A 12,289-nucleotide genomic window follows, 5' to 3' on the forward strand; every position below is an offset into this window, starting at 1 on the left:
ACAGAAATTCGAAAAGGTTTCCTACAGATTCATTTAGGAAAAAATCATCAAGAACTACAAAACCCAACGACTCTGCTGAATCAAGTCCCTGAGCTCCAAATCACCACAAGGAAACACTGAGCAAGTATGGGTACATGCCATAATTTTAGAGGTATGATTGCCAAATGACACAACAGCCTGTAAGACTACAGTATCTCTTTGACATTCAGTCTTGGACTACATCAGTAGCTTCTCTATTTTTTACTGAAATAGCATCACTAAACTATTGTTAGCTTCTAATTGTTTAAAGATCACCTTGTTTAAAGATCACCTTGGGTGATCCCCCACAAATCATTAACCTCTCCCCTAGAAACTTCTCACACCATGCCTTGCCCACATGTATTCACTCTTGCCTCTGATGATGACCAAGATGTGAACTGAAGTCTGAGTTTTGTTTTAGGAAGAATTGGGACAGATCAATGACAAACTGCAGTCTAAGAGTTCACTACTAATCTCCTGTCACTCTTTCTCCAACATTGCCTACAGTAACGAAAGAATTTGTATCACATATTTCCTATCATTATCCCAACAAGTTTCTTTGTTTGATACCAGTTTTTGGTTTTGAAAGATAGTAAAATTACATTCTGTGTTTCAAGAAAGAAGAGAAGCTGGGGGGGAGGGGAGGAAATAAGCTGAAAGACTTTCAAAACAGTCTTTACCAATGCTCCTTCAAAATACAGCTTTCCAGACCCTCCTCACCAGACAAGCAAGGCTAAAGAGATTTAACTTGGGCCACCTGGCAATGACTCTGCAAGAACTCTCTCATTCACACAGAAATCATGCTCCAGATTTTAAATCATCATTTTACTAAAGAATCCTCTTCCCTCAAAAAAAAAACAAACAAGGAAAACCTTGGTGAGTCTACCTAACTAATAAGTCAGCAGTGTCTACTTGAGTTGTCATACACAGCATTAAATTACTTGCAGGGAAATGTAACTGCAATCATTTTGACATCTACACTAATTACTGGACAGAACACTCCAAGAAGATCAGATCTATGAAGAAATATTTTACTGAGGCATCAGAGGTATATGCATTTTAACACAGAGGTAGCTTAAATTTCCCTCAACGTGTTTCATTGCACATACATTCTTCCAAAGTTTGCCTTTGCAAGTAAGTAGAGCATGAACATGCATCAATCATGTGATAGGTTACTTGGAACATGTATTTCATCATTTATTCACTCACTATGAAAAAAAAATGTAATTCAACTGTAATACAAAGTCTCTACATTACAGCTGAGCAGCTTAGGACAAATTTGCAAGCTATAGTGACTGCAACTCTCCTGAAGATATTTAACCTAGTTTCCAACTACTTTGTTCAGCTGTGGTCCAGAGACATCTATGCTAGAAACAGTGCTCCTACCTCACCCATTTGCTTCTGACTGACTCCACAACACTTCCTCAGCTTCAGTAGAACTGCCTGAAGTGCCATATGGTGAATGGATCAGGAAACTGCTCAGGGTTAAAGAAATTAAGCCAGCAGTGCCACCAAGAGAAATGTCTGCGGAACCACAGTCTCCAAAAAAACGTTGCCACAGAAGTGTCAAGCTAAAAGTCCTAACTCTTACTCTGCATCTTTTGTGCCTGTGAAGCTCTAAACAGAGTACATGAATTAGCTCAAACCCAGTTTCTGCTATGTACATGGAGGCAACTGCCTCGTGAGCAGATTAAGTCGCCCCATGCGTCTTCATTCGGAAAAGTGCTAACAGCTGCTTAAAGAAAAAACAGTCTTTTTAAGAAAATTACTGGAATGAAAACCAGCAAAATCCCCAGGGTTCTTCTGGTTCTCCTGCTCTCACTCTGGCTTTAAATATGAACTTCAGCAGTACATTGGAATAACATCAACTAACTTTATGGATGAGTCAGTATAATGAAGAAACAGCATTAGTTTAGCTTAGAATTCTCCACCAGCTTCAAAGAACGAGCTGGATACAAGCAGATCAGGCCTCATTCCCTGCCTAGTAGGGAAACCATCCCTGCAGCAACACACACTGGAGTGCCCAAAGCACGGAAAGTGGGCAACACCACCACGTCATAGCAGTGTCTCCTCGAAGAAATCCACCGTGGTTCCAACTTCAGGAAAAGGGCTCAGATGATCAATACTTTCATCAAAAGCAGAAGCAGCTTACCAAGTCCTACTGCAAGGGTAAGCCAAGCCTGACCACAGCACAGATTCAAGATCATTGATGGAACTAAGCATCTCTACAATTCACTGATAGTAGGATCATAAGGTGGTCAAGCTATTAATTGGTCAACTTTGAGAAGTACCCCTTTTAAAACTCACTCAACTGGACATCAACATTTCTGCTGTTCTCAAGCAGGTTTTGAGATTTTTGGTACGTACTCAAAAAAAGAACCGATCTTTAGGATGCCTATGCCCTGGAGTTATTATTTTAAGACAACTCTAAAAATTTACATAAAGTTCTGGAACTAAAAAAAATTGATGCAGTGCAAACAAAAGAATACATTATTTGTAAGCATGGTATATAAAAGGAAAAAGTCAGTGCTTTTTTGATAAACATCTGATATATCTTTATTAAAAAGTCCTAAAAGACTTAAACATAGGATGAAATCTTCTCTTTTTTACACATTTTGTTCACTGTTGCCTACTTTGCAACTGTGAGGCAAATTAATCAAATGATTTATCCCTAGCTCAGGACACCTTCATTCTGTTTGCAGTCTTGACATTCAAATAAACGTTCCTCCAAATCCATTAGTATAAATACGTTTACTTGTCAATATACATAATTTTCATGTTTCTATCAGTAGAAATCAAGGAGGAAAATGCAAAGTGTAAAGCATTAAACGCTTGTGGGCAGTTTCATAAGAATACTCCTGTGTTGGATCTTATTGTAACATTACTCTGACAGAGATATTCCTACCCAACACTAACTGAACTAACGGGAAGACAGATGAGGTGACATTGACAGGCACAGGAGGACAAGCTCAATCTTATTAGAAACATAGAAAGGAAATGGCAAATTTTCTTTACTGCTGAGCCAAAGAAAGACTGCCCAGCTAATATGCACCAAAACTTACAAGACTCTGCTTGGCTTCAATACCATTATAGAACAGTAGTAACAACTGAAAATGGTCTAATTGCTGGTGCACTTTGAGCACGTTCCACTCCTTTTAAACCAACTTCAAAACACAACAAAAAATGCACACTCCTTGTCTGGATGTGGAAGTAGCAGTGACATGATAAACTCTGGCACATTTTCACCATTATCTCCAATAGCTGGAATAAATAACGTGACAGGCTTCTCACCAACAACTTGTTCTCCATCTTTAATCCAGATGTTGGTACAAAAATGTGGTATTTTTAAATTCCATGAACCACCACCAAGCTATGCACAACTAGTTTAAAGCATACTTCTTCATCTTCCTGTTCTTTTCAGAGTTAACAAGTAAAAGCTGCAAATCACATACTTCTAAAATAAGGAATGGGGGGAAAAAAAATCTATTTCATTTTTAAAAATATCAGCACAAATAAATTCCCAAATTTAATACACTCAGTTTCTCCTTAAATACTACCTCAGCAAAAGGAAAACAGAGGACAATGCAAAATACTGCACTAAAAATCAATATATGTCAGAAAACAAACAATCTACAGAAGTACAATTCCATGCCTGTATGACAAAGTCACACCACATTCACAACATTTGGGAATGCAGAAGCAGGAAGATTAAAACACTGACAGGCCATAAAATGACCGGGCAAGCAGAGTTCCCTACACAACGAAGGCAAATTTAACTTCTCCTTCATTGAGAAGCTCCCAGCATGTGGAGCATTTTTCTAAAACACCTTCTTTTATTTTCAAATAATCAGCAATTATTTTCATATAATCTGTAACACAGTACTGACAAGTTTCCATTACATTGTTAACTTCCATTTTCTTGTTAAGAGAGGGCAAACTCAGTTAAAACAGACCCACAAAGTCTGTTGATGTTTTCTTCAAATAGCTTTACCAGACAGTAAATGTTTAATTATTCCTTGTTGGCAAATTACCAAACAGGGAATATTTAAAAACACAAACACACACAATTTACCAAAATTATTTATCTACTATTTCCCCAACTGTATCTTTTACTAATATTACTGTAAATGAAAATCAAACTTCTGCTTCAAAGTATGACTAAATTTAGGGGGCTTTGTAGGATACCTACCACAGTCATTTGTTGCCACACTATATTTCCCTATGCACGATTACCAAATGGTACATCTGCCTATATCGTAAGACATAAAAGACTACAGAAGTACTCAATTCCTGATTTCACATTCCAAACCATGGATGTCATTGCAGAAAAATTCACACATCCATAAATGTGTAATAACAAATCACTGCAACTTATAACTGTATTTTTTTTAATTCAGGGTTGCATATTATGTATTTAAAAGCTTATTTCCATTTTCTCTTTCATGTAGAGAAAGTATATGGCTGAATATATTACAACATTCAATATAAAACTGCATGAAAATTCACAGAACTCCAGAACACTTCCAGTAAGCAAAATAATTGCACAAATTTGAGCTTGTTTTTTTCAAAAATACTCCTCTAAGCATAACACAGGAAAGTATCTCTGCCATCATCGTGCCAGATCTTGGCAGCAGTGACTGAACAGTCTTTTTGCAACCTATGACCCAGAAAGCAACTCTTAGGGGACAGCAAGGACCAGGGAGATCACATGGCATTCACTCCACCTCTTTCCTCCGTGCAGTTTCTTTATTTGCCCAGAGTTATCACTGCAATCTGAGCAGCACATGGGCTTCTCCAGGGAAAATAGGAGTTCCCAGCTTCCTCTAATAACACTCACTGTTATTTAGGAAAAGTACTTATGAATCCTCTCAATGGCTGGTGGAACATGCACACATATATACACACAAACATATATACACATATATGAATTTTTTTAATTTGTATTTTTAAGTAAATGCTTTTCATGCAACAGAAACATTCCAGAATGAAAGATCAAGTAGTCTAACTACAGAGTTATGACTCAGATCATGAATATCATGAAGAGAATTCACAGATTAAACCATATAAACTGTACACACTGCATGTAACATGGTTTAAAACACATATAAACACTACAGGAAGACTAAAAAGGCATGGGTCCCAAATCCTGGCAAGGATCTTCATGTAATGGCAAGAGCATTCATCTTCCAGGAGCCCAACAATACTTGCAACCACTGTCAGCTGCTTTCATCAATATTCCCTACTAGCAGTAAATCAGCAGGAAAGCTGAAGAATGCAAAATATCCATAGAATCAATAAGGTTGGAAAAGACCTCAAAGATCATCAAGTCCAACCTGTCACCCAAGACCTCATGACTACTAAACCATGGCACCAAGTGCCATGTCCAATCCCCTTGAACACCTCCAGGGATGGTGACTCCACCACCATAAAACAATGGGAAAGGGGACATTTTGATACTGTTATTTCTCTTTGTAAAATAAATAAATTAAAGAAAAGTCAAATACTGCATATCAGCTATGTTGCAATTATGGAAAGTGTAAGGAGTCATTTAACATAACTTCATTAAGCAGAAGACACCCATCAGGAAGAAGACACTGAATAACCGAGTTCTTTTCTTCACTCTTTTACTAAGACAGTAATTTCAACTACAAAAATAATCATCACTTTAGTTACGAAAATACAGTCATTAAACAAACTTTGCAGCATATGAAACCTGGAATCTTCATTTGCATGCTCATCAGTGGAGAGCAGCTTGTCCAGCCTTCAGGTCTGGAGTTCCCGATTTAATGAGCAGTTCTATTTACAGCAGAACTAATGAAGCTTGGTTTCCTGTGGATTTGCTCCTACAAGCCCTGTGGCCACTTAACATTAATTACGTCAGTTGCCTCTAAGCTTGCCCATGTTTCCTTAAGAACCTTCACCTCATAAAACTCACCATTTGTCCACATACTACCATGTCCAAATACCCATGCTTGCTCTTCTGCTTTTGTTACTGCTCAGTTCTTTGTCATGCCCTTAAACCCACCTTCACATACCATCAGGTCCATCCCCCCATTACCCACCTATCTCTGCACAGCGCTACGCCAGAGGCAGCATATGCTGTATCTGGTTTGAAGCTCAGTGCATGCTGGCTGGCCAGCTGGAGACCGCTTCTTTGCTTCCAGGAGGAGCACACAAAATGCCATAAACTCCTTGCCTTTATTTTTTGGGGGGACAAGGACTCTCGTGTCCCCTCAGATGTCACTTTTCACAGTCTGAAAGAAGACAATCTTGGATCTCTCCCTGCTCTTCAATTGTTTGAAACTGACTGGGTGGTTCACACTCGTTAAGGGTGAAAAAACAAAAAAGACACAAGGCTGAGGTAAATGACACTTCCTTCTAAAGCCTGATAACTTAGCTCTGGTTGGTTGAAAAGCATTCTGAAAATTTCCAGTGCTGCTCTCCTCCCTTCCTGCAGCTGAGAGCATCTTCTGCAATGCCCATCTCACTCAGAGGGACCAGGAATATGCAAAATTGACAAAAAGTCAATTTCAACATTTTTGTGCTGCACCCTGTGGGCAGCAATGAAACTGTCAACAAGAATTACCATTTCACTCCACTGACAAGAAGCAGAAGGGTCTGGAGCCATTCACAGGATGGCCACCTCAATACTACAGCCATGGAAGGATAAGAACAGCACTCACTCCATCTAGGACAGCACATGGGGAACCAGGGCTGTCAAGAAAATATCCTTGTCCCTTCACTGGGAGCAGGGGAAGAGCATACTCATGACCCAAGAGGTTCATGTTAATTACAGATGCAAAAGGAGAGCCTAACCCACAGACACTACCTGTTGCTAACAGAAGCTTTATCATTTCTTCGTCTGCCTTTGTGATTTATACTTGTTTGTGCACTGGGGACAGAGAACGGGTAACACAAAACTGCACTTAGAGGGGGCAACAATGCCCCAGTAGTGAAGTACCAGTCTGGGACTCACTAGACCTAGATAGCATTTCCAAAACCTTCCCAGGCTTCCAGCACACCTAGGAGACTAGGAGTATATCTACATAGCATAATGCAGTGCTGTGTAGCTAGCTCAAGTACCCCAAAGAATATGGCCATGCTAGCAATGCACTGCACTCAGGCTGAAGTATCCATACAGGTTCTCAGGCAGTATGGACCTACACAAACAGCACTCCACCACAAGATGTAAGCATACCCTTAGTCATCCTGCCTCAGACACCAGGTGCAATGTGGCAGTTCTTCTATAAATGACAAGGAACTGCAATGAAAGAGTACATGAAGAGAAAAACATTCAGATACCAAAGTTAGGAAAAGGACCAAGTACTTACAACAGGCATCATGCATTACCCATTTAACATTACAGTTACAAGCTCTGAAACATCCTGGTTTAGCATCCTTTCTCTCTGTGTCAGCTCTGCCCCTAGAGATTACAAATTATGGCTCTGACTTGTAAATGTTAGTAAACATCTTCTTAAACTTTACTCGATCTTTCCATAACTGTATATAGATCCTAGAGAACACTACCCTGCAAGAACAATATCCAAAATAGGTGCTAAAAATACAGCATTCTAGACAATTCTCACATATAAGCAAAGGTCAAAAAGGGTATGGACCACATGCTACTTAAATTATAGAAGGAAAGTGAGAGTGAGCAAAAAAAAAAAATCAATCCACAATACGGTAAAAAAGTAGCATTTTAAGGGTCACATACCTTCTCTTTCTAAAACAATGCTGAAAGTCTGGCATGTATGAAAACAGATATTCTTAATTTTGTGAATCACACTTCTTATACCAAGCAACCAATAATCTCTAAAGCAGGGCAGCTGTTCTCTTGATGAGTTTGTGAAAAAGGCAACATTCCACACCAAACCGTGATCGGCTGTAAACACCTCCCCCTTAGCAGCAGCAATATGGATTGCCCAGCACAGCTGGGCGATTCCTTTTTTCAGCCTATATAATGCCCACTCACACAATCGTGATATTTTTAAATGTGCTTTCATAAACACCAGATAACAGAGAAATATGGAAGGAGACAACCGCAACGCTAATAGAGCTCTCATTTGACCACAGGATTTACAAATAAAATAACGACCAAGTCCATGGAGCACAATTAAAACTCCATTTTATAGATTATACATTCCGAACACTAACCCAAGGAAATCCTGGTAGTGTCCCCCCGCAATAAGACTGTGTCGGAACACAACGGGATACATCCTGGCTCCTTCGCTAACCTCCAAGCACATTCCTACACCCCTTAGGAAAACAGTGACAGCGGGTATAAAAGGAAGGGAAACAATGACATTCTTTTAGTAACGTTCACTACCGAGTCCAGTACGTTAGACCCAGCCGGTCAGTGCTACACGACGACAGTTTCTGCATTCCCGTGGAGCAGACGCATTCTCCTCCAGCCCGAGCTCCGCCGCTCGAGGCACAGACCGATTTTTCCCTTAGGAGCCAGGCCAGGTACTCAACCTCTCTCACCGCCACTGCCGACCGAAGCGGCTGCAGGGCCCGGAGCCACATCCGCACCCTCCGAAGGGCACGAAGGGGGCCGACGCCGACGCCTCCGTCCCCCCACCCCGCGGCCGCACACGCCGAGGGGAAGTGCGCCTCGCCCCGGCCTCGACCCCCGGCGGCGCGGGCTCCACGTCAGCCTGCCCCCACTCCCTCGGCCCCTTGCCGCGGGGCTGACATACACTTTCCCTCCACACCCGCCGCCCCCCAGTCGAAGGGCTGTGTCACGCCGGGCCCGCCCGGGCCGCCCCGCGCCGCTGCAGGCCCCACGCCGCCGCAGACCCCCAGCCCGGCACGGGACGCGGCTCTTACCGCCAGGTCGGGGCTGTGAGAGTCCCGCTGGGAGACAGCGCGGATGACCCCGGCCCGCCAGCGCCCGCTCTCCGGCTGCTCCTCGCAGCCGCCTCCGACGCACAGGAATCGCTTCCCCACCAGCTCCGGCCGCGTCTCCACCGCCACCGCCATGGCCGCCGCCGCCGCGCAAGCACCGCACCAGCCGCCGAACCCGCTCCTCTACGGGCCGCCCATGACGAGAGCGGCGCGGAGCAGGAGCACGCACTGGGCTCTTGGCCTCAGCGGCGGACTAGGTCGGAGCCCCTCGGCCGGGCCGGCGCCGCGGGGCCGCTCCGCAGCTGCCGCCAGCAGCCTGACACAAACACCGAGGGGCGGGGGAGGGCTGGGGGCGCGCGCTCCCTCCCTTCTTCCCTCCCTCTCGCGCGCTCGGCGGCTCGCTCACCACCGCGCTGCGGCCCCGACCACTCCGCCCACACAGCCCACTGCCATGGAGACCGGCACGACGCGCCGTCTCCCTCCGCCAGGCAGCGCACGGGGAGGTGGGGGCAAGAGACCGCCGCCGCGCGGTAATGAGTCCGACCGCCCGGTGCCCGGGCCGGAGAGGCACCGAAACCCCGCAAGGGCTCCTGCCGGTGGGGCGGCCGTGCTGCTTAGATGACTGTCCTCGACGGAGGCCGCCTCCCGCCAGGGAGCCCCAGGCGCTGCACCCCCGACCCAGCCCCCGGCCTCACCTGTCTCCGACCCCCCGCCGCCTGCGGAAGGCGGGAGGAGAGTGGCTCCGCGATAGTCCGGCACCAGCAGCCTCACTCCCTCTTCTAACTCCGGTCTTGCGGTGAGGTTTCGGACGCAGCTTGCCTCGGGCACTTCCCTTCGGCTGCCAAGGGGCTGCCCCGGCTTCCCCAGCCTACCTGAGGTGCGTGGCTCTGAGAGGTGGGGCTGCTGGGACCTCTCCAGGAGCCAGGCACGAGAACTGAGGACTCTCTCTCTGCACAGATGAGGAGGGTTAGGACTAGATCTGCTCTCCTCAGCACCTTCATCCCCAGTTTAGCTTCCTACCAGTTAAACAAAGACAAGCTTACACCTCTCCCTGTGGCAAACCAGGCCACACAACTCCATGGGAATGCAACGTTTGTTCGGTCCATCACAAGCTTTTTACAGGCACAACACTTCAGACCTAGAAAACATTATTTGATACTACTGAATACAAATCAAGGAAGCATACCCAAGTAGTCAGCTCTGACATTCACATATGCTTCAGCTGAGATCTTGGTTTGTAATACAAAATGAAGCCATGTTCTCTAGCAGCTGCTATCACCTTTTTCTATGAAGCCTGTAGTCATGCTGTAGTAAGGCCATGTTTAAGTTTCAAGAGGTTTTCCTTCGTGTTCTAGAGGTGTAGCTTTTGTGAACTTCTGCCTTTCTTTGCTGGTATGCTTGCTCTCAGGAGAGCAGGTTAATGATCTCTCATCTAGCACCAGAAAGCAAATTTGAATAGCACATTTTTGAAAAATAGCTTATGAGGCTAAAGCAGTAAATCAAAAGCACAAACTTAGCACATTCCTATATATTTCAGTGGAACAAGTAACTTCTGATACAAGGGAAACTAACAGAAAGCAAGAGGAAAAAAACAACAAGGAAACCACCACCAACTACAACAAAAAACACAACAGAAAAAACCCACAGATGAATCAGTTCATCATTTGCCATGACAAGTTTGTTCATGGTATCGGAATAACCTACAAGACAACATTTGTACCAGAATCTACAGCTGCCTGCCATTCCATCGGCAGTAGGCTACAGATGCATGGCCCCTAGAAGCTGTAAAAGGAACCACCATGAATCTGAGCTAAAGGAGATCTTCACCCGCCTTTCAAGGTAATGCTACAACCAATAAAATATCCTGTGGTCTTGCAGAACAAGCAAAAATTATGTCAGTACACACCAGTTATTCATAAAGTGTATAAAAAGAAGTTACAAGGACAACTAAGGAAATACAAGTCATGTAAAAACTATTTATAGTTTTAGTAGATTCCCTCTTGTTTAGCCAAAGAGTAATTTGAGATTATTACTGAATTATACACTTAAATATATTAAATTAGCATGCAACAAACCATAAAATATACCCCAAAATCCAACTTACATGAGTCTAAGACTGAACTTGTGAATTTATTAGAGAATGCCAAAATATTATAAAGTATTTTAAATTTGTGCCAAAAATTCATATTATGAAGTGCTGACATCCACCAGAATTATATTTTAGTATAGATTAGAATTCACAGTTGTTCAATGCTGCATCATTTTATGGTTATCACCTGAAAACATCAGTAAGCTGAAGTAACATCGACATTTAGGTGTAAATTCCCATGGTCAGCTGTCACATCCCAGGTGCCAAGTGAGAAAGGCAGGACCTTTATCCAGCTCCTCACCACACCACCAAGCATGCTGCTCCTCCAACAGCTTTTCATACAGACCAGCAGAAAAGAGCTTAAGGGAGAGCCCTGCCTTGTCAGGGTAGCTTCCCTCCCCAGTCACCCAACACTTCAGCTCTTCTTTTTCAGTTCTTCAGCTTTGAAGTGCTCTTGTTATCCGTATGTGCTTTAGGAAGGTCAAAATGACTACATCTGGGTCAGAGTACAAAAGACCCATGGGTTGCTCAGCATGTTCTCCACGTTCAGCAACTTAGTTTCTTTGCTTCCGTTCACTTACCCATTTCTTCTTTGCTTCCTCCTTCTCTCCTTTCCCTTGGAAATTAATTGCAGGTAAACTCCCCCTCTGCACACCTGTGTGGCCCCAGTGCAGTTTTTGTAGTAAATATAGAATCACAGAATGCTAGAGGCTGGAAGGGACCTCCAGAGACCATGGGGTACAAGTCCCTTCAAAGTAGGGCCACTTAGGGCAGGTCACACAAGAACACATCCAGGTGGGTTTTGCAGATCTCCAGAGAAGGAGACTCCACAACCTCTCTGGGCAGCCTGTTCCAGGGCTCTGTCACCCTCACAGTAAAAAAGTTTTTTCTCCTGTTGAGATGAAATTTCCTGTGATTGAGTCTATGTTCATGGCCTCTTGTCCTATCACCAGGTATGATTGAAAAGAGACTGGCTCCATCCTCCTCTGACAGCCACCTTTCAGATATTTGTAGGCATTGATAAGGTCCCCTCTCAGCCTTCTCTTCTCCAGACTAAACAGCCCCAGATCTCTCAGTCTCTTCTCGTAAGAGAGAAGCTCCAGTCCCTTCATCATTCTCACAGCCATCTGTTGATCTCTCTGCAGTAGTTCCCTGTTTCTCTTGAACTGGGGAGCCCATAACTGTATACAATACTCCACGATACACCACTAACAAGGGCAAGGAGAGCCTCCCTTGACCTGCTGGACACACTCTTCTTAATGAGGTTACTACTGGCCACCTTGGCCACAAGGGTACATCACTGTCCCATGGATAACTTACTATCAGACAGGACTC

General features: G+C 43.9%; 1 protein-coding gene across 2 annotated transcripts in view; it reads right to left on the reverse strand.

Moving 5' to 3' along the window:
- JMJD1C (jumonji domain containing 1C) overlaps positions 1–9,216 on the reverse strand; it is a 157,846-nt gene extending 148,630 nt beyond the window's left edge. The window contains exon 1 of one of the 2 annotated variants that reach the window (XM_054174714.1): positions 8,848–9,216. In XM_054174714.1, coding sequence (XP_054030689.1) covers positions 8,848–9,000 — 153 coding nt within the window. In that variant the 5' untranslated portion in view covers positions 9,001–9,216. The remainder of the gene's footprint in view (positions 1–8,847) is intronic. The other variant, XM_054174715.1, reaches the window with a different exon arrangement.
- Positions 9,217–12,289: the final 3,073 nt, after the last annotated feature.

Source organism: Dryobates pubescens, chromosome 30, assembly GCF_014839835.1.
Source record: "Dryobates pubescens isolate bDryPub1 chromosome 30, bDryPub1.pri, whole genome shotgun sequence".
Taxonomy (NCBI): domain Eukaryota; kingdom Metazoa; phylum Chordata; class Aves; order Piciformes; family Picidae; genus Dryobates; species Dryobates pubescens.